At 37.3% G+C, this 27,162-nt stretch overlaps 4 protein-coding genes across 7 annotated transcripts; 2 read left to right on the top strand and 2 right to left on the bottom strand.

Annotated features, from left to right (window-relative positions):
• The first annotated feature begins 748 nt into the window (after positions 1–748).
• LOC106088768 (cytosolic non-specific dipeptidase) lies at positions 749–13,233 on the top strand. The gene is made up of 6 exons (XM_013254437.2): positions 749–966; positions 9,981–10,215; positions 10,284–10,817; positions 10,917–10,984; positions 12,448–12,964; positions 13,037–13,233. The coding sequence occupies exons 1-6, from the start codon at positions 929–931 to the stop codon at positions 13,079–13,081; spliced, it is 1,437 nt and encodes a 478-aa protein (XP_013109891.2). The 5' UTR covers positions 749–928; the 3' UTR covers positions 13,082–13,233.
• On the bottom strand, positions 13,153–15,238 carry LOC106088769 (OCIA domain-containing protein 1). The gene is made up of 4 exons (XM_013254438.2): positions 15,090–15,238; positions 14,029–14,166; positions 13,614–13,965; positions 13,153–13,552 (listed from the first exon to the last, which is right to left on the bottom strand). Exons 1-4 carry the CDS (start codon positions 15,126–15,128, stop codon positions 13,299–13,301), a joined length of 783 nt encoding a protein of 260 aa, XP_013109892.1. The 5' UTR covers positions 15,129–15,238; the 3' UTR covers positions 13,153–13,298.
• Positions 15,239–17,444: 2,206 nt separating this feature from the next.
• LOC106088763 (mediator of RNA polymerase II transcription subunit 16) lies at positions 17,445–19,959 on the bottom strand. Its single transcript, XM_013254432.2, has one exon. It carries the CDS (start codon positions 19,890–19,892, stop codon positions 17,538–17,540), a length of 2,355 nt encoding a protein of 784 aa, XP_013109886.1. The 5' UTR covers positions 19,893–19,959; the 3' UTR covers positions 17,445–17,537.
• A 1,050-nt stretch (positions 19,960–21,009) lies between these two features.
• On the top strand, positions 21,010–26,873 carry LOC106088773 (ATP-dependent zinc metalloprotease YME1L). 4 transcript variants are annotated; one of them, XM_059370159.1, is made up of 10 exons: positions 21,010–21,142; positions 21,207–21,667; positions 21,740–21,932; positions 22,735–22,830; positions 22,914–22,987; positions 23,063–23,376; positions 23,445–23,674; positions 23,738–23,898; positions 25,646–25,811; positions 26,056–26,873. In XM_059370159.1, the coding sequence occupies exons 1-10, from the start codon at positions 21,116–21,118 to the stop codon at positions 26,548–26,550; spliced, it is 2,217 nt and encodes a 738-aa protein (XP_059226142.1). In that variant the 5' UTR covers positions 21,010–21,115; the 3' UTR covers positions 26,551–26,873. The 4 variants fall into 4 exon arrangements, with proteins under 4 accessions (XP_059226142.1, XP_013109900.2, XP_059226141.1 ...); XM_013254446.2 differs by having other exon boundaries at positions 23,060–23,376; XM_059370158.1 differs by having other exon boundaries at positions 22,905–22,987.
• Positions 26,874–27,162: the final 289 nt, after the last annotated feature.

Raw genomic sequence — 27,162 nt, 5'->3', positions numbered from 1 at the left:
CAATGAAAAATGGCCACCACGAAATTAGAAATCCAACGTTTTCTTTTGTTTCATTAGAGAGGATAATAGGGAATTGGGTGAATATAAAAACAATAGAAAAGCACAAGTAGACTAACAAAGAAAAGCTAAAAAGAAGTATTTTGTAAAACTACTTTTAAGTTTAAAAGTAAAAATGTCTGCAATCGATTGAAAACAAGCTAAATCATATTCTATGTTCATAAACGGTTCTCTTCAAATTCTCTCTCTTCTCTTAATTTTCTTTGTTTATTTCGAAAGCTGAAGTTGCATATCACGCGCAGCACTCGTGTGTTCTTAGTTACATACTATACACCTTTTGATGCGCACGAAATTCGAAAAATCAGCTTATTTATGTCATTTCCAAAGTTAATTTCAATGGAAATTGGCAATAATGTGGTTTAATATTAAAATCATAAAAGAATTTCTTTAATTTACGAACTGCAAAACAATTTTTGAACAGTAAACGTATTCAAATCATATGTTTCACGTCCTGAAACGCGTTCAAAATTGAGAGTTGGTTAACTTATTTCGTCATTTGCGTGCGTGTATTTGTTTTTCTGACATGTACGCATAAATACTGCGCTCCACCTTAAAAATTACAATCAGCTGATCCCATAACACTACCTTGTTAAGTATACCTCGGGCTATATGAAAATACGTTACGTGACAAGGGCGCCACTGATTTACTGTTTAGGCATTATCATATCTGAGGATACTTTCCCCAAAGGCCACAACAGTTTGAACACCCAATAGCATTTAATTCGTGGTGTATCATAGCAGAGGCCGGGCCGGTATTCTCCCATTCCCCCACTTGTTGTTGTTGTCCTGTTGTTGTTATTGTGATACAAGTAGTGCGAAAGACTTGCAGAAAATAATTGAATTTTTCATACAACAAAAAAATAAAAGTAAAATGTCGGATCTTCCCAGTGTTTTGAACAAGTTATTCAGGTAAGTGTTAGAACTTCAGCTAGAAACAGTTATTTAAACCATTTTGCTTGCTTGTCTTACTTTATATTGTAGGATTTTATTTTAAAGTTTAATTATGTTTTTGTGGTTTTATTTATCACAATATGCTTGGTATATTTCATCCAATGTAGTACTTACTTTATGGTTTTGCGATAAACTATTCTAGCCTGCACTGCTGTCTAGGAAAAGTGGCTGTTGCTTATCAATATTCAGTTCATGTATTCACTGCTTCTTGTACAAATAAGAAATGATGAAGACTTGCATTAGCCTAGCCATATATTTGCAAAATTATCCGCATATATAAATGCGTTTGGATATTTTCGTTTGACTAGTGCTGGATGTGTGGGTGTGTGTTTGAATATTGCAGCAGCACACCACAGTGGGATAAGAAAAAAGAAAATAATTCGGAGCCTTTTAAGCAAAAATGCACTTTATAGAAATTTTGTATGTAGACGTAGTTGAATACGAAACTGAAGCCCGTTCTTGGGCAAAGTCCCGTGGATCTGCGTTTGGACAAAAGTTTTGCAATTTGTACGAAACACCTCCCAAAAGAATAAAGTTTTTTGGAAAAGTCATGCGGTCACACTGATAGTACGTAATTATTTCATTGACTTTGAATATCAATCTCTGAACCAATACGTCCGATAACATTTTGTTTGCAGTGGGAACAAGAATAATATATGCCTCACAATTTGTCACTTATTAGTTGTTGTAGGCGCATATTTGCAAAAAGGGAGCAATACTCGGCAAGGAATGATTCAGGATCGATTGCGTAATGCAAACCCGACTACAGTGGGGTTCGAAGTGTTACGGGCTGTCTGCAGATGACAATCATTGATCATCTACACGAGGAGACCATGATTCTTAAATCTGCCAACAGGAGGATCACCCGAATTTCAGACAGGCGGAGTGTCTCTTCAAACCTCAACAGAACGGGCCCAAGGCGTAATTAAAAAGGTGGTCACACGCGAACAGCTGTTAACAGCCGGCAAGATTTGACGGTATTCAGGTGTCAGGTTTTTGTTTGCATTCTCTTTGTTGTTATCTTCTTTCTCGCATATTCTCTGCTTATGTACGCACACGTATACACACACGCAAACAAATCTCATTGTGTGTGTTGGCAAAACTTTGATCAGCTTGATGACAAAATTGCGTATTGTACCTTATGATTTGTGGTTGTTGTACAAATGAGACCACCTTAAATTGTTTCGCCATAGAACGGGCCTAAGGACTATTCACCAGGATACTGTAGACAATGCAACTTCTTAATACCAGATAAATGTAGCTTTGTTGGACGCCCACAACCAATTGTAGATGATGAGTAAGATACATCAAGAAAAAAACAGAGCTACTCTGTGTCACTTAAGATACGGATAGTGCAGCAAACTAACCTCGTACCGAAATTTTTTTAGGGAAAGAATTACAAATAGTCGCAAGTCATAGTTGCCCAAAAAGTAATTGAGTAATTTTTTAAAAGAAAGTAAATGCAATTTTAATAAAACTTAGAATGGACTTTAATCAAATATACTTTTTTTACACTTTTTTTCTAAAGCAATCTAAAAGTCACAGCTGATAACTGACAGAAGAAAGAATGCAATTACAGAGTCACAAGCTGTGAAAAAATTTGTCAACGCCGACTATATGAAAAATCCGCAATTACTTTTTGGGCAACCAATATTTTACAAAGAGTAACAAAATATTTAAAAATCAATTAATTAAATAAAAGTAATTCAATATCAATTTTCTATGGAAAAAAATTAAAAAAATGTATATCAACATTGGTATATAGATTACGGTCTTTCCCTATGTCATATCTTGATAAGTTTTTATTTAAGATTAGATAAAATCTTACATATAGGCTAATTCGATAAAAAAAAACCTCGCGTAAAAAATGATTAAAAAAATTAATTTCAAAGTGATTTGTGTTTGACCTTTTTTAACATTTTAATGAAATAAGTGTAATTTTAGTGTTTAATAGGCAAAAGTTCATTCGTTTGTGCAATAGGAAATAACTTTTGAGAAAAATATCAAAAATTCATAATTTCCTTAAACAATGTCCTATATTGACTTGCCGGGGTAAAAATATAGTGTAAACCAAGAATCCTTGTGATACATATTAGGGTGATGACTTTTATACAACCCAGTTCCCTGTATCATATTTTGATGAGTTTTTATTTAAGACTAGCTGAACCGGGCACACTCCCCTGTGCCTTCTTTTATTGGGTTGCCCAAAAAGTAATTGCGGATTTTTTAAAAGAAAGTAAATGCATTTTTAATAAAACTTAGAATGAACTTTAATCAAATATACTTTTTTTACACTTTTTTCTAAAGCAAGCTAAAAGTAACAGCTGATAACTGACAGAAAAAAGAATGCAATTACAGAGCCACAAGCTGTGAAAAAATTTGTCAACGCCGACCATGTGAAAAATACGCAATTACTTTTTGGGCAACCCAATACTTTATATGGAACAAAATTATCCTTTGAATATTTATTTTCGACGATTAAAGAGCTTTTAGGGAAATACCATGCTACGAAAATAGTACCACACAGTATTACAATATAAATGCCTTTATTTGAATCCCATAAGATATTTGTTGGTCTATGAATTCGCTTGGAGGGTTTAGGGTCATTAACGTTTGGGTGTTAGATATACTCCATTGTTAAAAGTCTTTATTTCAGCCCGATATCGCCATAATGTCCGATTTAGGGGTGTTCTCGGGGGATGAGGTGATATCCTAGACACTTGGCACTAAAAAAATATCACCATCGTGCTTTTCTCTCAAATACATTTATTTAAACCCCATATTGACATTGTTTCAGGGGGAGTTTATAGGATGAGGCGTAAGGGGAATTTATGTGATTAGGCGGCCGTGTTTTAGGAAAGTACCGGTACCCCAAATTCATGGTTCCACATTTGGATATCAGATTCGTATTCTACTCCCAAATAACTTTATTTGACCTCATATTGCGATGACCAGTAAATAACTGCTGTTTGTGGGGTGTTTTGGGGAAGGGGTAGACCCCCCGAAAATTTGTTCGGAAATTAGGTATCAATTTCGTGCTCTACTCCCCAATACATTTCATTTGAGCCCCACATTGACATGGTCGGAAAAAATGTTCGATTTACGGATTTTTGGTGTGTGGTGTGGTCCCCCAAGCATTTAGCCCTGAAAATATATCAGCATTATGCTCTATTCTCGAATATCATTTATTTGAAGCCCATATTGTCATTGGCCTCAAAATAGGATACCAAATTATCCAATTGCAAAGCTAATGTGTCCCTTATTGCAATAGTCAGCAAATATGTCCAAAAACTATCAATATCGAATTCCACTTCTTTAAGACCCAAATTGTAATGTCTATTTGGGGATTGGTCCCGAATGTTGATATCAGATTTGTTGTCTACTCCCAAATACCTTTCATTTGAACCCCATATTTCCATAGTCGGCAAACATGACCGGTTTGGGGGATGGGGCGGCTTAGTTCAGTGGCTTAGCCATGAAAATATATATCAGAAGGGGTGGACCCCCAGTAACTTGGTCCCATATGTATGTGGATATCAGATTCGTATTCTTCTCGTACATACCTCTAATTTGAGCCGCATATAGACATGGTCGGTAAATATGCCCGATTTAGGGATGTTTTGGGCGTTGGGGTGGCCCCCCTAACATTTGGTCCGTCAATTGGATATCAGATACGTTTTCTTATCCTAATCCTTTTTATGCCCTGCACCGTGGGATGGGGGTATACTAATTTCGTCATTCTGTTTGTAACTCCTCGAAATATTCGTCTAAGACCCCATAAAGTATATATATGTTCTATTGTAGATCGATTTAGTCATGTCTGTCCGTCCGTCTATCTGTCGAACGCACGCTAACTTTCGAAGTAGTAAAGCTCCTTGAAACTCCTTGAAATTTTGCACCAAAGACATTTTATTAGCATAGGTGTTGTAACAGTGTGTTATACACTGAAGCGGCAGTCCTTGCCGATGGAGATCTCCATCGGGTCAATCCGGTGCGTACAACCGGCTGCCATGGGATTGTATTAGCATAGGTCGGTAGGGATTATAAATGGCCCATATCAATCCATGTTTTAAAATAGCTGCCATATAAACCGATAGTGGATCTTGTCTTCTTGAGCCACTAGAGGACTCAATTCTTATCAGATTTGGCTGAAATATTGCGTGAGGTGTTTTGTTATAATTTCCAATAACTATGCTAATTATGGTTCAAATCGGCCCAAACCCTGATGTAGCTACCATATAAACCGATTTGGGATCTCGACATCTTGAGCCTCTAGATGGCGTAATTCTTATCCGATTTGGCTGAAAATTTGTATGCGGTGTTTCATTTTGACTTCCAACAACAATGCCAAGTATTGTCTAAATCAGTCCATAGTCTGATATAGCTGCAATATAAACCGATTTGTTTGAAATTTTTTATGCGATGTTTTTGACTTCCAACAACGATGCCAAGTATGGTATAAATCGGTTCATGTTGTTGTCTATATGTGGAGGAGGCGATCCTCATCTAGCTTCTATAGGTGAGGAAGCTCGTTCGGGTCCAAAGGACAGATCGCCGCGGGAACATCATGGCCATTGGTTATTTAAAGGCGCCAAAAACTCGCCATGTCATATGAGCATCATAGGCACTTAGTATTTGTGCAAGAGGCGGTGCCACCCGACCTCTCATTGAGACTCTCCGCTCATACCGCTGATTGTCCGCGACTGCAATTGTAGCTACTCCGTATGCAGCATTCCACAGCTATGCTTCTCGTGATAATCGGTTCGTAACCCGATAAGGCTCTCAAATAAACCGCTCTCCCAATTATACATTTGAGCCTCTAGAGGGAGCAATTTTTATCGAATTGGCTGAAGTTTTTTACAACGAATTCTTCAACATATTTGCTTAATATGTTCAGACTCGGTCCATAACCTGATACAGCTCCCACATAAACAGATCTTTCGATTTTATTTCTTGGGCCCCTATGGGTACAATTCATAACCCCATAAAATCTTTGGGAAAGCTAACAAAAAAATTTTAATTCTGCTATTCGGCTACAATACCGTTCAACAATATGGAAGATTGCTAACGTTATAATGATTCCAAAGCTTGATAAGGATCCTAATGAAGCCAGCTCTTACATGCCTATATTATTACTACTCTTAATTGGTAAATTATTTGAGAAAATAATTTGTTAAAGATTAAATTCAATTATTTCCAATAAAATTTAAATTCCGAGCCACCAATTTAAATTCCGCAAAGGCCAATATGGTCCAATTACTCTAAAAACTGATGTAGCACAATTTATATCCTTTATCCTATGTTTGCCTATAAAGAGTTACCGGACAAAGAACTTTGCAAATGCGGTCCATGATTCGGCTCGTCCGAGCTTAGCAAGCTTTCACATGTTTTTTGTTATAATTGCCCAGAGTAATTAGCTCATGTAAACAACTTGTTATTATTCCTACTACATCCCAACTTTTTGGATATAAACGTAATACCATACCAAAAACTGATAAGCAGTTGGAATTGTTTAGCCTCCCCAAATCAATACAATTTTTTCTCTTGGGAAAAAACATCTTTTTATCTTTCATGTGCCATATTTCTTAGTCATTTTCTGTAAATAACATTATTGGCATTGATAAATCAAAGAACAAGGGTTTGTCGATAAATGTCGCTGGCGTACTTGTGTTTACTTTGCCATTTAAGTTTCCAAAAAAGAAGAACAATTTTTCTGTTTCCTGATTCTTTTGTTGTATCCAAACAAGCCATTCTTAAATATAGCCATAGACTCGCATCAGATTACTACTCGTATGTATGTTTTATAAATGAAATTACAGTAACAAGCAATAAAAAAAAAAACAAGTAAAAGCGTGCTAAGTTCGGCCGGGCCGAATCTTGGGACTGCCCACCATGGATTTTGCTAAAAATTTATACAAAATAAATTTTGTTGTAGGTCAAAAATTTATTCTACGTACCAAACTTTTGTCCAACCGAACAAGGATGATCGTCTCGTATCATCCTTGTTCGGTTTGACAGAAGTTTACATATCAGGTTAAAGACTGATATTTATAAAGTAAAAAAAATACAGAAAAATAAGTCTAATGGCAGCTATATATAAATATAGTCCGGTCTGAACCATACTTAGGTCAGATGTCGGGAGGCTTGAAATAACCCACTGTTTCAAATTTCAGTGAAATTGAGCAATAAATAAAGCTTTTATGGGCCTTAGACCCTTTATCGGCAGATCGGTCTCTATGGCGGCTATATTTAAATATAGTCCGATCTGAAACATATTTGGGTAAGACGTCGGGAGGCCTATAACTACACACTGTTTAAAATGTCAGCAAAATCGGATAAAAAATTAAGTTTTTATGGGCATTAGACCCTTTATCGAAAAATCGGTCTATATAGCAGCTATATCTAAATATGGTCCGATTTAGCCCGTTCAAGAACTTGACCAGCGTGCTTTTGATGCACGTATCTGTGCCAAATTTCAACTCAATATCTCAATTTTTAAAGCCTGTAGAGTGATTCCAACAGACAGACGGCCAGATACACGGACATCGTTAAATCGTCTTAAAATTTTACAACGATCCGAAATATATATGCTTTGTAGGGGTCGGAAATTGATATTTCGATGTGTTGCAAATGGAATGACTAAATGAATATACCCCGTATCTTACGGTGGTGGGTATAATAACATATTGCACTTATCAATGATTTATAATTTAACCATATATTTCTATGGAATTCATTTGTTCATATCAAGTCGCAGCAGCAATATATGGCCTGTTTTTATTTCCTCAATTGCGAATAAATATGTCCAAATGCTATATGAGAATTAAGCCTCTTGTGTATATATAAGCGCCTCGATATGAAACCAAATTCCGCTAAGCACGAGACTTGTGGCTTTTGATATGTTATATTTGATCTTTGACAGAAAAAAATGTCTTACTCCAATTTCTTTTATATGGATGGAGTTCTTAAACACAAAAAGATCATACATTTGGCAAATGAAATTTGAAAAGGGTGGTCATTTGCACAAAGTATTGAAAAACAAAATGTGGTCTGTGGACGTTTCACAAAATGTTAAATATATATATGAATAGAAAGAACATAGCCGTTTAAATTACTTTTCGTAAATATTGGGTGTCACTGCCATTGGACCATGTAGTTGGTTGCATAAACGCTTATGCTCAGGGTTTGAATTTTCTATGCAGTCCAATTGAAGTTTAAGCTCAATGATAAGGGGCTTCCTTTTTATAGCCGAGTCCGAATGGCGTGCCGCAGTGCGACACCTCTTTGGAAAGAAATTTTACATAGCATAGTACCTCACAAATGTTGCCAGCATTAGGAGGGGAAAACCACTGCTGAAAATTTTTTCTGATGGTCTCGCCAGGATTCGAATCCAGGCGTTCAGCGTAATAGGCGGACATGTTTACCTCTGCGCTACGGTGGCCTCCTATTGATTGCTTTACTGGGAAAAATTAACAAGTAGCAGCAACAGTAAAAGCAAAAAAGAAGAAACACCAAAACTTGGCTTGACTTGATAAGTAAATCGGTAAAGCAATCAAAGCAAGCCACAGCAACATGAATCGATTTGGATGGCTTAACTGCAAGTATTCAGTTTTTGTTTTACCCTCCAACATAGGATGGAGGTATACTAATTTCGTCATTCCCGTGTTACACACCTCGATATATGCGTCTAAGACGCCATAAAGTATATAAAGGGTGATTTTTTAGCTATTATCTTTTTGGAAACACAGCTCACGCACATTTCGCTGTTGTTGTTGTTGTAGCCACATTGCATGTGGAGGTAGCGATTCTCGTCAAGCTCCTGGCAATGGCTCTTCCACACTGGCACTGTGTTATCATTGAAGATGTCTGTATCCAACAATTGACAGACTAATTTGCACTAATTTTTTCCAATCCCACTTTGTGTCATCTGGTTAACTGCCCAGCCTGACCCACGCAATCCCATGGCAGCATCTTTCCTTCTTAATAAATTCAAAAGAACGGTGTTGGTTTTATCGTAGCTCTCTGATAAGGATGATGATCAAAACACTTAAAAACCTGATCATTGCTCTTTTCTTGGTGTCTAGAAGAATACAATGTTCTAATTTTTCAATATTTTCCAAATAATTCCGCAAATTTTGCACTTACCTTTTAATGTAGAACAACCGACTTGAAGTAAAATTACAACTTCATTTGGCGAGTTTTCTCTACCCGAACATTAGCTGCTGCCATGAATCTTCATTAAAACAATATTTTTATTTTTTACTTACCTCTACCTTTTGATCCATTTTGGTGTTAGCTTTTGTATATTCATGTAACGGCTGATTTTCATAAAACAGCTGACCTTTACAAAACATCTGTTTAAAGTTGCAAATTTCTGCTGACAAAAAAGTCCCTGTAGAAATTTGCAGGTTCTCTTTTTTCTAACAAATAAATACGCGAACGACTTCCAATAAAAATTTGAGCAAATCTGCACAAATTTTTTGGTTCCCGAACACAGCCAATGTATTAAAAGGATGACACTAACTGCTATCAATGACAAACATTTGGTCTAAGTGCTGCATAACGGTATTTTGTTGTTATTGTTGTAGCAACAATCACTGTAAGTATACAGAATGTATATATATACTTAGTGCGTATGTGGCTACAACAACAACAACAAAAAGTACCGTTATAAAGCACTTGAACCAAATGTTTTTTGTTTTTAGTATCCACCCCTTTAATAAATTAAAAAAAACTGAAATTCCTGCATGGAATGTATGTGGGCAAATTTGCATTTACACACCTGGTGAACCATAGTATATGTTTGTTCTCTTTAGGCCACAATTATTAAGAATTTCTTGGAACGGATTTTTTTTAATTGGTTGGCTTAGGTAAAAAATTAGCAGAAGGTACATGTGTACATATTCAATGATGTATGGTCGAGTAAATTAAAGATGCCTCATTTTGATTAAAATTTATTTCCCTTTTTGCAGTTTTATCGATGAAAACAAATCGAAATACATTGATGTCTTGAAGACAGCTGTAGCTATTCAATCGGTTTCCGCATGGCCGGATAAGCGAGCTGAAATCCAACATATGGTTGAATGGACCGCAGAGAAATTGAAAGCATTGGGCACCGAAATCGAATTTGCCGATATTGGAGAGCAACAATTGGCTGATGGCAAGAAAATACCTTTGCCCAATGTAATACTGGGTGACTTGGGAAAGGTAAGATTTGGAAAAAATTACCAAAAATAAGAGTTAAATTTATTTCTTTTATCTCTTTAAACACTTAGGACCCTAAAAAGAAAACTGTTTTAGTCTATGGCCATTTAGATGTTCAACCTGCCCTTAAAGAAGATGGCTGGGATACCGAGCCTTTTGTATTGACCGAAAAAGATGGTAAATTATATGGCCGCGGTGCATCCGATGATAAGGGACCTGTGCTTTGCTGGATTCATGCCATTGAAGCTTTCCAAAAACTCAATATTGAATTGCCCGTAAATGTGAAATTTGTCTTGGAAGGCATGGAAGAGAGCGGCAGTGAAAATTTGGATGAACTCTTAATGGAACGCAAAGATGGTTTTCTTGCCAACACCGATTATGTCTGCATTTCCGATAACTATTGGTTAGGCAAGAAACGTCCTTGCCTAACTTATGGTCTTCGTGGTCTTGTTTACTTTACCGTCGAAGTTGAATGTGCCCGCAAAGATTTGCACAGCGGTGTCTTTGGTGGCACTGTACATGAAGCTATGCCTGATTTATGCTGGTTGCTAAGCACTTTGGTTGACAAAGATACAAAAATTTTAGTACCCGGCATCGAAAGAGACGTAAGTTTTTTTTTGCTATGGATTTGCCAGTTATTTATGTGCCAATACACATTTACTGGGATTAATGATTATTTATTTGGTCATCATATTTCTTTCTAGATTGCCCCACTTCTACATAACGAAAATGAAATCTATCAGAAAATTGATTATGAGGTTGACGATTACAAGTAAGATAATATTTTATTACTGTTTTTTTTTTAGATTAATGTAAACACTAGCAGTAACTACGCAAATGACAGTGATAAGAGGGCCTAAAAAAACTAGATGTACGTCTTTATCAGGAAGAGATTAAAATGGCAGTTTAATACATTGAATGACAATGTATTTTTAGCATAAGCTCAACAAGGTTCATAAGAGATTTTTTTTTATTGCAACTTCAAATTTGCCCATAAACATTCCATTAAGATACATGACAAAGTTTCTCACATATCACTGAGTGGTATCCGCTTCAAGTTCAATGATAAGGGTCCCACTTTTTATAGCCAAGTCCGAACGGCGCGCCGCATCCGACACCTCTTTGGGTAGAAGTTTTAACATGGCTTCTATGCAAGGCATAGTACCCCACAAATGTCACAAGTATTAGAAGGGGAAAACCACCGCTGAAAAATTTTTGGCCATTGGTTATTTAAAAGCGCCAATAACTTGCCTTGTCATATCGAGCATTATAGGCACTCAGTATTTGTGCAAGAGCCGGTGCCACCCCACCCCTCCTCCTGATACCTCTGATTGTCCGCAACTGCAGGAACAGCTACTCCGTATTGATCATTCCACTATCCGCAACCTGTGGACGCGCCTGGTAGCTCGCAGCTAAGCTTCTCGTGACAGCAATGAACATCACACAGATCAGATCCCGTCGGCTACAAACCTTTGGTTACGAAATTCATTTGTTCGCCACCTTGTGTATGGAGTCGGCTGTTACACACGGCAGTTAGTGGTTCGTGGTTCGGCAAAGAGTACGCTGCCCCACTTAGTCGAGGACACGATCGTAGACTAGTCTTACCAGGTAAAGCGCCACGAACACGGTTCGCAGGAGTTGCGCGATTAGTGGGTTTCGTCCCCATGTTTGAGACGGGGAACCGGTTAAAGACGCTTCTACAGAGCTCGGCACTGCGGCAGACTGTTCGAAGAAGGCCGGTTTACGTCTCTCACGGAGCCACGGGACAACTTAAAACTCGCGACAAATACGTCGCGTCCCTCAAGATATCTTGTCACGCACCTTTTCCCTTTTTGGGTTATTTTACTTGCACTCTCCTCACCCGCACTTATTATCCAGTTCACTCTTCACTGATTTATTAGTTGTGCTGGTTAAATGTGCCACGACTTTTATTTTTTTACTTGAAACATTTTTCGAAAATTTTGCTTTGGAGACCTATTCTTATCCTATTTGTATAAAATACACATATTTTGGATTTCCATATCTATAAAATCTACATTTTGTTAATGTAAAATATGACCCAAATGGATTGATGACTTGATGGATATTGCTGCCATATTCTCTTTTTTTTTGTCCCTCTTGAAGACAGGATTCTAATTATGCTTTGTAGGATTTTTCTAGGTGGTGGGCTCTGTAGAGTGAGTGCATTTCTCCCATTGCCTTTCTTCGTTAATGAAATATTTTTTATCATTGCAGAAATGACATTGGAGCTTCCCAACTACCACACAATGAGGATAAAACCAAGTTGTTAATGGCCCGTTGGCGTTATCCTTCCCTCTCCATACATGGCATTGAGGGTGCATTCTATGAGCCTGGTGCTAAAACCGTCATTCCTGCAAAAGTCATTGGTAAATTTTCTATTCGTTTGGTGCCAAATCAAGATCCCGATCATATTACGGAATGTGTTACTAAGTACTTGAATCAGAAGTGGGCAGAACGTGGTTCACCCAACAAGATGAAAGTAGCTTTGGTATCGGGTGGTAAACCATGGACTGAGGACCCCAATCATCCCCATTATGAGGCTGCCAAAACAGCTATCAAGCATGTATTTAAGGTAGAGCCTGATATGACACGCGAGGGAGGTTCCATTCCTGTGACTTTGACACTGCAGGAAGCTACTGGCAAAAATGTCATCTTGGTGCCGGTGGGAGCTTGCGATGATGGTGCTCACTCGCAAAATGAAAAGATCGATATATACAATTACATTGAAGGCGTAAGTGTTAAGCTTTGTATATAACATGACTTTTATTAAAAAAAAAATATTTTTTTCTTATTTGATTTTCAGACCAAACTTTTGGGTGCCTATTTGTATGAGGTTGGCAAATTGTAAAAAGCTGTGAAGAAAGACATGTATTTTAAATACATCGAATACTGTTATCCTTATAAAAAAAAACATCACAATTCAAGAAGAATATCTTCACTCCATTTTTTAAATTTTAATACTTTTGTATTTAACAATAATAAAAGCATATAACAAATGAAGTACATCACTTTAAAAAAATTTCGAAAAATAATGTTTCAACCTTTAGTAAAGGTCATATAACTCTTTATTCCGACCAAGCATCACCATATTTGTTTGTTTGCATATTCTTTGTAGATCTATCATCTTGCATTGCTGGTGGCGGACGCTGGGGTGAAGCCCTCATAACCACTGGGGCTTCTGGTGGTAAAGGCTGAGAATAGGGATTTTGTTGTTTCTTCAAATAATCCTCACGATTGCGTTTACGCAATTCTTCATAGGTCATACCCGGCTTTAAAGGTTCGAGTGGTATGTCGGCATCAATATGAGTGTTGACAGGACCTACAAAATAAAATTTCGTTAAAAAATTTGAAATAAGTATAAGTTTTTATTAAATTATTACTATCCAAGTTGGGCCTGTAAATATCATCTAGGCCGGCGAATTGTGGCCTTGATTCTGTGTCCAGGTTCAGAGCATTGCCCTTACTATCCGGATGCAAATGTTCATCACTATAAACATCGTTGGCATTGGGTGTAAACGGACCCAAAGTCATACCCATACCAATACTTTGATCTGGATTTAAGAATCCACCTCCTCGTTGTTGCTGTCTTTGGCGCAAAATTTCTCCCAGTCTTGAGTTGGGTAGAGCCATGATCTTTTCAGCACACTTTTGCTGATAACTGAATTTGCCCAAAAAGTAGCCCACAATAACACCTACAACAACTTTGGGCGCAGCTCCATATCTAACATTAGGCTGAAATAGAGTTAAGGGGCTTTTGGTACTCAGACTTTTTAAATAAGAATAATGATAACTTACTGAGAGCATACCCTGTTTCACACCCAAAAAGGCTGCCACACCAAATGTTGTTCCCAGAGGAAGTGATCGTTGGAAGAATGATTCCGTATTGCATTCTCTAAAAACGCGCAACTCATCGGCGGTGAATTGATAATTGGCCTGTTAAGAAAGAAAACTTTTAAAACATTTGTTAAGAAAGCTCACAACACTTAGTAAAAATAATCAGGTGGAAGTGTAAAATATGTGTAAATCAGTTATGACGATAGGGGACTCCACTAACAGTATTATTTATAGATTGCTTGAGTATTCGAGTCTGTGGTTATTGATGCTTGCGTGTGGAGTACGCGATCCATGTGTAGGCTACGTCGTTCTGCTTCATAGAACCAAAAACCAACGAACTTCCTTCTACAAATGAAGATTTTGGCACATTTTTTAAGCTACAAATCTCTAGTTTTTTTTTTTGGGTCAGAAAGAATTGTTTTTCTAGGCAGCGAAGCTTATTTCATCAGTGCTTCACCTTTTGATGGTCGAATGCACTAGGGCAAGTTCCTTTATTTAGTTTTTAATTATTAAGGATTCCAACATGACCCATTATAGTTATAGTAGCCATGTTAAAGCGCGAACCGTCGGCCAATTACCTAACCTGTTGGATATGCGTTAGAAAATACTCCAAACTGGACAATATGGATATCAAACGAAAGGTATTAAGGAGTAGATTGACAATTTTGAATTCTTTTACCTAGTCAATATGGATATCAAATGAAAGCGATTGACGAGTAGATATATGGTAAGTAGATTACTAATGAAAAAAAATAAACATTTTTTATCTTGATCTATCTATCACACTATCTTAAAATTCCTTGGGCCTTCCCTGGTCTAATTTTTGCATATTTTGACATATTTATAATCTACTCATTCGAATGATATCCATATTGCTTAAGGTAATATTGCCACGGGCACTCGTCCCAAAAGCATTTTTGTGTTCCTGGGACCAAACCACAGTTACATACCAATTTCAGATGCACCCTATAAAGTGAATATTTCCCAAAATTTTTTGAGACAATACATTAGCCCATACTCACCAATGGATGCTGGGGTCTTTGTGGTTCTTGTGGATTCATTTTTGGAAAGAAAATCTATTTAAATTGCTGGATAAATTGTGAAATTATACAATTGCCCAAATATTTACAACTGGCCGGTATAAATGTTTGTCAAAGCACAGCTGACTTTACCCAATAGAAACGTCAAAGCAAATAGTGTTGTCCCTAAATACAGACGTATAACGGACTGAATGTCAGGAAAATCTACACAGAAAAAAATTTAGTTATATTTATTGTTTTAAAAGAAAGTGTACTAAAACTGTAATTTCCTAAAGAAATTGTACTAAAACTATAGCTTCTTAAAGAAAATTGAATTAAAACTATAATTTCTTAAAGGAAAGTGTACTAAAAATAACATTTCTTAGAGGAAAGTGCACTAAAACTAAAATTTCGTGAAGAAACTTTACTAAAACTGCAATTTGTTGTTGTAACACTGTTTTGTACACCGAGGCGGCAACCCTTACAGCACGTACAACCCCCTGCCATGGGACTAAAACCAACAATTTCGTATAGGAAAGTGTACTAAAACTGTAATTTATTAAAGTATTGTACTAAAACCATAATTACTTAAAGGAAAATGTACTAAAAATATAATTTCTTAAAGAAAAGTTTACTAAAGCAATGATTTCTAAACAGAAAGTGCTCAAAAACTATAATTTCATAAAGGAAAGTGTACTAAACCTATAATTTTTTAAAGGAAATGGTACTAAAACTACAACCTCTTAAAGCAAAGGATTCCAAAATTATATATTCTTAATGGAAATGATACTAGGATCACCCTTAAAGGAAAATGACCAAAACTACTTTTATTGTGACCAAAACTACCCCTAAGATAAGGGTACTAAAACTATCGATAAAGGAAAGGGTACTAAAACTACCCATAAAGAAAAGGGTACTAAAATTACCCATAAAGAAAAGGGTATTTAAAGCAGCCATAAAGGAAAGAATATTAAAACTATCCTTAAAGGAAAGAGTACTAAGACTATCTTTAAAGAAAAGGGTACAATAACATTCTGTAAAGGAAAGAGTATTAAAACTATCCTTTAAGAAAAAGGTACTAAAACTACCCTTTCTTAAAGGAAAAGGCACCTCGAGCGGAAGCAATTGGCAATCTTCCCCTCGCGGGAAGATACCACAAGTTTTTACATGGCATCGTGTCGCACAAATGTTGCCAACATTAGGGGAGGACAACCACCACCTAATTTTTTTTCTGATCGTTGCCAGGATTCGAACTCTTCGAACATAGGCGGACATGCTAAACTCTGCGCTACGATGAATAAAGTAAAAAGTGTACGAAAAGGAAAGTGTACTAAAACTTAAATTTCTTAAAGGAAAGGGTACTAAAAATATAACTTCATAAAGGAAAGTGTACTAAAACTAAAACTTCTTAAAGGAAAGGGTACTAAAATTATAACTTCGTAAAGGAAAGTGTACTAAAAGTATACAACTATGCCCTTTGTTTCTTAAAGTATAGTGTACTAAAACTATAATAACTTAAATGAAAGTTTACCAAAAATATAATTTCTTAAAGGAATCTATAATTTCTTAAGGAAAAGGGTACTAAACTAAAATCTCTTAATGAAAAGTTTACTAAATCTAAAATTTCTTAAAAGAAAGGGTACTAAAACCATAATTTCTAAAATTACAATTCCTTAAAGAGTACAAAAATTATCCTTAAAGGAAAGGGTACTAAAACTACCCTTTTTTAAAGGAAATGGTACTTCGAATGGGGGCTTTTGAACCTTAGAAGGTCGGTCCTCTTCCCTAAAAAGGTACGTTTTCGTAGGGTCAAACACATATACGTATGTAAAAATTTCCACTTCCCGCCAGCTAAAGTAAGATCCCACCGTAGAAGCTAGCATGTCCGCCTACGACGATAAAGCGGTGCTTTATACCTTCCTTATGCCTGCCACATTTGTGAGGTACTTTGTCATGTAAAAACTTCTCCTCAAAAGATTACAAATTTGCCCGTTGGCAATGCCCTTGGAGTTGAGTTGCAATCCATAAGACCCATAAATTTTATTGATCTGTAAGAATTTTGGCACAGTTTTTTATTGGAGTGTTCATGCGCAAATTTTCATTTCCAGCAATGCCGGTATAAAATTAAAGGTATTTCTAAGGACTATTATTTAATTTTTTTAAATTCTCTTTCTTATTTGTTTTTGGGTTGCGATTCCTAATGAATTTGGTCAACAAACTATTGGTGAGATATGAATGAACAAAATAAGTATATTGATGTCAAAGATAAACTTGCCGCTAATGGAATTGACAGCTCCCTTGGCCATCAACAAGGGAAATCCCTTCCCGATCCTTCAAATTGAAACCAAACCCTTTTTGTGTAGTAATTGAAAGAAGTATATATTTGTAAAAATAATTTTTAAATTACATTGCCTTACATATGTAAAAAGGGGCTCTGCCCTCGACTCGCTCTTAAACAGTAAGCCAAAACCCTCCACAATGACAGTATTGCCACCTTTGGCACCATGCCTTCAAAGCTGCTGTCTTTGCTGTTTTATTGATGTTGTTAATAAATCCACAACGTATACATTTTCGCACACTCTTCACCTTTGAGCCCAAGTGTAAATTGCTTACATCATCACGGCAACTGTTGGCAAAAACCACTTCGTCAATGTGCAGATCTTGCAAAGCCAGAGGCTCTACAGCCGTTTGGAAAACAAATGGAAATAGTTTGGCCGTTGCGTGACTATTTAACAAAGTGGTTGGAGCATTGGAATGACGGCTGGGTATAAGAACTTGAGTGGACAGGACACTGCAATCGTCCAATAAAACATCATCTGGTTCATTGGGATTCTGATAGAGCCGAGTGAGCAAACGAAAGAGCACAGGAAGTACATCGAAATTTTCCACAGATTTTGTGTAAATAGGCAAACATTGAGGATTAAGCAAGCCCCAAATACGTATCATTACCAACAGTTCTCTAATGCTGCTTATGGCAATCATATCTCGGCTTATGTCATATCCATGCTTCTTGTTGAACTTGGCCTTCATAATTTCCTCGGGTAGTTTGTTTAAAATACTCAAGGCTAAATCTGCCACCCATTGTATGAGTTGTTGCAAACTCTGCAATGTGGTAGGCTCCACAGTAAAGTCCTTGGCATCGAGGACACACAACACTTTGTCCACATCATTATACTGTGGGTTGGGATCCGACAATATCATCGAGAGATTTTCAGCTGGCCCTTTATCTTGTGAACTCAAATCCGAGGGTCTCAACAAGCTCTTGAAGGCTATGGAAATGGAATGCAGTGTTATAAGATTATCAAAGTCCTGTTGCTTTGTTTGTATGCGGCAAAGGTTGCTTTTCAGCGATAGAAAGTTTGAGTAGTAGAATTGGCGTGTAAAATTGTGTTGCCTGGTGAAATTTTCGGTGATTTTTTCGGCCAGCACTTCCAAATTGGGCAGGTTAAGCAGCAACACATCGCTAGCATCAATGCCGGTCACAATACTGTATTCTAGTAATGCCGCTGGCAGTGATAAGGGATTCATTTTAAAATTCTTATCATAATGTGGCACCTGCATGGCATACATCTGGCCCAAGTTGTCAAACAAAACCAAGAGCTGGTTAAGAAACGTAACATCGGCTGTCATCAATTTGCAAGGAAACCTTTGCGGGTCGTCCGCCATTCTTTCAAATACTGTGGAGGCAACTTTCTTCAGGCCCATTTCAAGAACTTGCACAGAGTTATCCCTCAGAGTGGCAAACAACAAAATGGACTCCGAAGGCAGCTTGGTCAAGCAAACGTCACACACTCGAGATGTAAGCGATAATTTTGCTGCTATTTCCCACTGTTCCCATTGGACAAAATCGCTTTTATTCTTTTGTAACAACTTGTGTACAGGCTGGTGTTTTTTCGTTAATATCCATTGTTCCAAAAAGCTGCCCTCCATATAATCATAAACCACAAATAGTACCTCATCTCCATTGATGGCTCGCCATTGAATGTGTGAAACCTTTTTCCCTTCCATATCGTCCTTTTGCAGGAAAACGCTTGTCAAAGATCCACATTTTAGGCCCAGGGAATCTTCATTTTCTTTCTCTACAGCCACTTTGTAGCAATTAATTAAGGGCTCATCCCATGAGCTGACGACCACACTCAAATTCCCCGACGGACAATAGCCCACACAGCTGTGGGTGATGTAGGAACGTGAGAGTTCCAAACTGTAGGTATGCATATTTAGTTCCACAGGCTGTATGGCAGCATTACCCGCAGCATCTGCCATTGGAGGCATTAGTTTTGGTATAGCAAAAGCCCCCATTAGTCCTGATGAGGACAAAACAAAACATCCTTCAACGGGGGTATTGCCAAAGTGTGTTAGGGATGGACGAAAATCCGAACGTTCAAATTTATCCGCATATGCCTGCAGGTCCTTTTTGTGAGTATTGAAATACATTTGCCTGCCGTTGTGGAAAAACTTGGCCTGTATCACCTCCTCATATGGCAAATTGGCCTTATACAAAAGTCTCCAGCTATTAATGTCATGATTTCGTGTTTTCCAAATTTCACAAACACCTTGCTTATAGCCAACCAATAATAGTTCTCCCGTTTGATTCCATTCCAAAGTAGTTATCAAGTTCTTTGATGTCGTCAACTTGAAACTTTTCCAAGGTGTAACCAAATCGCATACGGAAAGGGTACTCTGCAAATTCTGGTGAACACAATAGGCTACGATGTTCTTGACCGATAGTTTGCACAATACACAGTTGGGTAAAAGATAGCCATCCTTGGTGCCCAATGAATTTTGAACTTTGTATAGAATTGTCATTGTGAACTATGTTTTCGGAAAAAATCTTTATTTTTTCTGCCGGAACAATATAAACAAAATGCCCATACAGTGGAAATTGGATAACGTATACTAACAAAACGGCGTGTCAGCTGTTCGAAGTTATAGAAACGTAAACAAAGGACGTGGACGTGTAAACCAATTTTTTTATGAGTCCTTTAGATGTGGAAATATTACTTTGACGAAATAGCTATTGTTTGTATGAGGTACAAACAAGATTCCCGTTTAGTGAGTTCTACAGGCGGGTTTTAAAAGGTACAAAAAATTTTATATCGGCTGATCGCTGTCCACAACCTTGTTTAAGGTGGTATTACACGATATGTTTTTTCAAATGCGACAGCACTCAAAGTTGTACATATCGTGTGTGAAACATATCGCGAAACATTTAAAGGTGGTCTCATTTATATCGCCATATTGCCATTAAGCTGATCGTTGTTTTGCCAACACACATAAAGAAATTTATGTGCTTGTGTGCATACATGTGCGTACTTGAGCAGAGAAAATGCGAGAATGAAGATAACAACAAAGAGAATCCAAACAAACATGTAGACACATGCCTATCGAGTAAGTACTTTACATTTGAGAACCATTAAGAACCAAACACACACACACAAACACACAATGGCGCGAACCAGTAACATACACAAAATCTGATTTGCACTAATCACTGATTTTGACAGACAGTGCACTCAATATTTTTATGTTGGGCTACTGCCGCTAACTGTAAATGAATATATCTTGGTTTTAATCCTAGTATAATATGAAAGTAAAATTTTGTTGGTATACAAATATTTTTTATACGGCCGAGATTACTAACGAATCGAGCAAGAAAAAGAAAAAAGTTAGTGGTCTAGGCCGATAAGGATATTTAAAAAACGTATGGTATTTTTGCCGTGTTTTATTTTAGTCTTATCAAGCGTTATTCTGTGTTGCCACACTCAGAGTTGTGTTTTTCGTCGTCAAAGTTAGAAATTGTTTAACTTTTGACATTTGCTCACAGAGTGGAATTTTTCAACGCTCTCATTCTGTTTAGGCTTCTATTCTCACCATTACTATAATGACCACGTTTCATGATGTACCATGTAAACTCCCCATAATAATAGCTGTCATCTGTCGCAATAAGGCAATACGGCTCGGCGCAACTAATTTTCCTAGTTTTAGTAATAAAATTGCAAATTTTTACAAATTTCCGGAACGAATACGAAATGTTTTGTGCCTACACAAATTCATTGGTAGGCATGTCGTTGGTTTATTAGCCATGAATTGGATTTCTACAGTTTTTCATTTCATTTTTAGGGTAACTTCAGTCGCAAGCCTCATTATTACACGGTAAATAAAAATAAAGTATATTATGGCCATGGCCATCAAATGGTGACAGGAAGAAATTCCTCAAGTCGATGGCATCATCTGACAAATATTGGAAAACGTCGCGATGTTGTCAGCACGACGTCAACAACAGCTAAAAATATATTGAGGATACCACCAAACTTGCATCACATGGTCAGTCAATACAATGCCACGATACAAAATTTCTTTGAGACGACAAGGCTAAATCAATTGTTACAAAAAGCAGCCAAAACATTGCTGACCTCACAGCAAGTCGATGTGGAAGGAGTGGGCCTGAGACATTATGTGGCTGGTAAAGGAAAGAGTGCCCGCCACTTGATTGAGTTCTCATTGAACAATGCATGGGCTCAAAGTCTGCCGACCAAAACCTATTCCAAACTCTTGCAATCCATATTACCTCAACACCAGTTGTAAGTAAAGGGCTAGTGGGGATTTTCTAAAGTTGTTATTAATGATTTCTTTTTAATTATTTCCCCTTACAGAAAGTTTGTACGTAATTTTAAAACTGATCGTTCCATAGCGGCTGAACTAAGACGCAATCCATCAATGACATCACGTCTTCGCACTGCCTTCAGTGGAAATCCTCAAAAACTGGATGGTGAACTAGCTAGCAGTTCGGAGACGCTAAAGAGATTATTGGAAAAGTCTACCGAGGGAGGTCCTGAAAAGAGTCAGGTATATATTTCAAGATAATTCAGCCTTAAGGTAGCCTGTGGCAATGTATATAGAATATACATATGTAATTGATGCTTTGAAGTAGATATGCTCCCGAACAACAATACTGCATGGCAAAAATATTCCTTAGGGCCACTTGGCCATACAATGAAAGTATAGGTATCTTACGTAATTTAAAAACATAATTTTTTACAAACTTTTATCAATTCCTTATGCCACAAAGTGGTGTCAGTTTTATCTCACGGATTGGGTTAGGAAAGCTTTATATAGCCAAGTAGTGAAAAAGTAGTGAATGTCAAGACCAAAAGGCCCCGGTTTCAGGGATATAGCCATACGAAGCTAGACTCCGTATCATATTTTTTCAAACGGTTAGGAAAGTTTTTCACATAGGCAACTTGCAAAAACGTTAACAGTCAGCCAACGACCACAGTTCCAATCCCATGGCAGCCAGTTGTACGTACCGGATTGACCCAATGGAGATCTTCATCGGCAAGGGCTGCCGCCTCAGTGTATAACACACTGCTACAACAACAACAACCACGGTTTCAAGGATATCGCCCTACTAAGCTCAACTCCAAGTCATACGCCGGATTTGTATTTTTCATTTGGTTGTATAATATTTCCAAGACTAATAAGGTTTCTAGAGAAGAAAACTTTAATTCAGCTGAATAAAATATAAAAAGCCTGTAGAAACCAGATTTTTGATAAATTTTTTACAATTTGAATGGAATCGAAAAAATTTTTCGCGCATATATTTTTGCTTTCCTTTTTCATTAATCTAAATCTATTTCTTTTTTTTCAGGAAAATAACATTAAAATTGCTTTTGCTGAAGGTTATCTAGCAGCCGCCAACTCCGAAGATCATCCCAAGTCTGGAAAAACCATGAAGTATTTAAAGGTATGTAGCATAACTACAACCCTCTGCCTACATGAAATAAGACAAAAAAACCAAACCTTTATTAAAACCTTTAGGTCTTTCAGCAATTGTTAGTAATTGTCGTATTCATTGGAATATTTGTAAGTCTATTCTCTTCCTCGAATGGTTCTATGTTTCGGTAAGTAGCAATTATTATTTTTTTATGCAACAGTGCTACATTTTGAGTAATTGTTTGTTTTCTTCCTTTAAGTAGCATACAGTTGGGTAATCAAGTTGAGGTAGACCCCGAAGAGATTCACGTCACATTTGATGATGTCAAGGGGTGCGACGAAGCTAAGCAAGAACTGAAGGAAGTGGTGGAATTTCTTAAAAATCCTGAAAAGTTTTCCAATTTGGGTGGTAAACTACCCAAAGGTGTTCTATTGGTGGGACCCCCAGGCACAGGAAAAACCTTATTGGCTCGCGCTGTAGCTGGTGAGGCAAATGTACCGTTCTTCCATGCGGCTGGTCCAGAGTTTGATGAAGTTTTGGTGGGTCAAGGTGCCAGACGTGTGCGTGATTTGTTTAGTAAGTTTTTGAAGAATATGAAAATGAAAATATTTTACGATTATGTTTGATTTTCTTTATAATTGCAGAGGCCGCCAAACAACGTGCTCCCTGTGTCATCTTCATCGATGAAATTGATTCGGTGGGAGCCAAGCGTACCAATTCCGTTTTACATCCTTATGCAAATCAAACCATTAATCAATTGCTTTCCGAAATGGATGGTTTCCATCAAAATGCAGGCGTTATTGTACTGGGAGCCACCAATCGACGCGATGACCTAGATCAAGCTTTGCTGAGACCTGGTCGTTTTGATGTGGAGGTAAGATCTATGCACGGTTTTTATTTTTTTTTATTTTTTTTAATTGATATTTTTTTTGTAAAGGTTGTCGTTAATACCCCCGACTTCACTGGACGTAAGGAGATTATCACTTTATATCTTGCTAAGATTTTGCACGATGAAATCGATTTAGATATGTTGGCTAGAGGTACATCAGGTTTTACTGGTGCAGATCTAGAGAACATGATAAATCAAGCTGCCCTAAGGTAAGACGATTACAAAGGTGAATGACTAACAAATAAAAACGTGCCTAATTCGGCCGGAACGAATCTTGGGAATTTTCCAAGGAAGAATTCTGCTAAAAATCTTTGTACTTTACGTACTGTCAAATCAGGAAAAAATTAAAACTTCTAGAGGACTAATCGGTAGATCGGTTGACATGGGAGCTATATCAGGTTATTGTCTGTTTTGGACAATAATTACCACGCAAATATGTAAAAGTTGTCCATGAACATTCCACTAAGGAACAGGGGCAAACTTCTCACATAGTAATGAGTGCAGTCCGATTCAAGTTTAAGCTCAATGATAAGGGACCCTTTATAGCCGAGTCCGAACGGCGTGCCGCACCGCGACACCTCTTTGGAGAGAAGTTTAACATGGCATATTACCTCAAAATGTTGCCCGCACTAGGAGGGGAAAACCACCGCAGAAAATGTTTCTGATGGTCCCGCCAGGATTCTATTCCATGCGTTCAGTGTCATATGCGGTCATGCTAACCTCTGTGCTACGGTCGCCTTCGGCCATTACAAAACACTATGTGTAAAATTTTACCTAACTCGGAAGATGTCAAATTAGGAGATCGGTTTATACGGGAGCTTTATCAAGTTATAGACTGATTTGGATCATATCACGGGTCTTGGAAGTTTTAAAAGAATGCCTCATGTAAAATGTCAACCAAATGGAAAAAAATCAAAGGCATATTATGCTTCAAGAAGTCAAATCTGAGAATCGGTTTATAGGGGGCATATATAGCTACCCTCTATACTTCGATCTGATTTTGTATGCCAGATTTGTAGTCTATTCCCAAATACCTTTCATTTGAGCCCCATATTTATGAACTTTCAATTTGTCAGCTTGGAGGAGTTTTAGGGTTAAGTCGACTTCTTGGGTACTTGGACCAATTTTTAATACCATATTCGTATTCTACTCTTAAATACATTTCATTTGATATACATATTGTCCCGATCGGTCTACTTTTGATTTTGGGTGATGTTTTTGGGATTAGGGGGAGGGTCAACTCCCCTTACGATATCAACAAATTATAAAGCCTATTCCTCCTTCCTAACCATACTTTTGATTTTGGGTGATGTTTTTGGGATTAGGGGGAGGGTAAAATCCCCTTCCGATATCAACAAATTATAAAGCCTTTTCCTCCTTCCTAACCATATTCGTAATCTACTCCCGAAAACCTTTTATTTGAGTCCATTTTGTTATGGTCGTCCAATAAACCAATTTTAGGGGGTTTTGCTGTTGGGGCGTCCAGTTACTTGGACCCAATTTTTAATATGAAATTCGTGCTCTACTCCTGAAAACCTTTCATTTGAGCCCCAACCATATTCGTAATCTACTCCCGAAAACCTTTCATTTGAGTCCCATGTTGTCATGGTCGTCCAATAAACCTATTTTAGGGGGTTTTGCTGCTGGGGTTACTTGGACCCAATTTTTAATATGAAATTCGTGCTCTACACCTGAAAACCTTTCATTTGAGTCCCACATTGTCGCGATCGGTACACTTTTATGTTTTGGCAGTACTTTTGGGTTAAGGGGGAGGGTCCGCCCCCTTCGGCTATCAAAAAATTAAATAGTCTTCCGGGTCAACCAACACAAACTTTGAAAATTTCAAGGTAATCGTTTTTGAGTCTATACGGAAGAAACAAACAAACCCAAATACATTTTTATTTATAAGATTTTTTGGTATATCTTTTCACCCATTTACCTTCTTTTTCCCCCCAGAGCGGCCATTGATGGTGCTGAAACAGTAACGATGAAACACTTGGAAACAGCACGAGACAAAGTTCTAATGGGACCCGAGCGCAAAGCACGTCTGCCCGATGAAGAAGCCAATCTTATAACAGCCTATCATGAGGGTGGCCATGCCATAGTTGCTTATTACACCAAGGTAATAAAGTTTTTATTATTGGGTTGCCCAAAAAGTAATTGCGGATTTTTCATATGTGTCAGTTATCAGCTGTTACTTTTAGCTTGCTTTAGAAAAAAAGTGTAAAAAAAGTATATTTGATTAAAGTTCATTCTAAGTTTTATTAAAAATGCATTTACTTTCTTTTAAAAAATCCCCAATTACTTTTTGGGCAACCCAATAAAAACTAACAGTTATAAATTTCATAATGAATACTTTTTTGCAGGAATCTCATCCTCTACACAAAGTTACCATTATGCCCAGAGGGCCATCGCTGGGTCACACTGCATACATACCCGAAAAGGAACGTTATCATGTCACCAAAGCTCAACTCTTGGCCATGATGGATACCATGATGGGAGGCCGTGCAGCAGAGGAGCTAATTTTCGGTACTGATAAAATAACTTCGGGGGCCAGTAGTGATTTGAAACAAGCCACTTCCATTGCCACACACATGGTTAAAGACTGGGGCATGTCCGAAAAGGTGGGCCTGCGCACCATTGAAACCTCCAAGGGCATGTTTCCCAATGAGTCATTGGGGCCCAACACAGTTGAATCGGTCGATGCCGAAATCAAGCGTATACTCAACGAAAGCTATGAGCGAGCTAAAGCCATATTGCGGAAACATGCCAAAGAACATATAGCATTGGCAGAGGCCTTACTAAAATATGAGACTTTAGATGCCGAGGACATTAAGGCGATTATGAAAGACTCGCAATAGTTGAATTTTACTTAAAGTGAATGTGTACAAGACAGTTGGAAAAAGAGTTTTAGTTTTATTTTTTATATATAACTACAAGAAAAGCTATACAAAAAAAAAACCCACACTAAATTTAAATTACTTAAAAATTATTCAAGCATAACAAAGGACAATTAGCATAAATACCAAGCAAGTAAGCAACAAAGGAAGGTGAAAACAAAAGAACAAGGAACATAGCAAACTTGGAATTCCCCCAAAAGGCGAGATAAGATAACCAGGATATGGAACTACTATAAATAAACGTATTATTATTTAGAATAATATTTATCAGTGCGAAAGCTAAATTCTTACAAAAGTTTGAAAAAAATCCATATTTTATTTTTTTTTTTATTTTTATTTTGATTCCATAGCCAATAAAACAGAATAATGCAGAAAAATAATAAAAAAATAGAAAAACAACAAAATGATTCAAAATCATAAAAACTATAATTTGGTTTTATTGCTGTTGTGCCACAATTTCATGTGGAGGTGGCGATCCTCGTCAAGCTCGTTCCGGCCCTAGGACCGATCGCCGCGGGAACAGATTGGCCATTGGTTATTTAAAGGCGCCAATAACTTGCCTTGTCATATTGA

The sequence above is a fragment of the Stomoxys calcitrans genome, chromosome 5 (assembly GCF_963082655.1).
Source record: "Stomoxys calcitrans chromosome 5, idStoCalc2.1, whole genome shotgun sequence".
Classification (NCBI taxonomy): domain Eukaryota; kingdom Metazoa; phylum Arthropoda; class Insecta; order Diptera; family Muscidae; genus Stomoxys; species Stomoxys calcitrans.
This window is presented reverse-complemented; position numbering and strand designations above follow the sequence as displayed.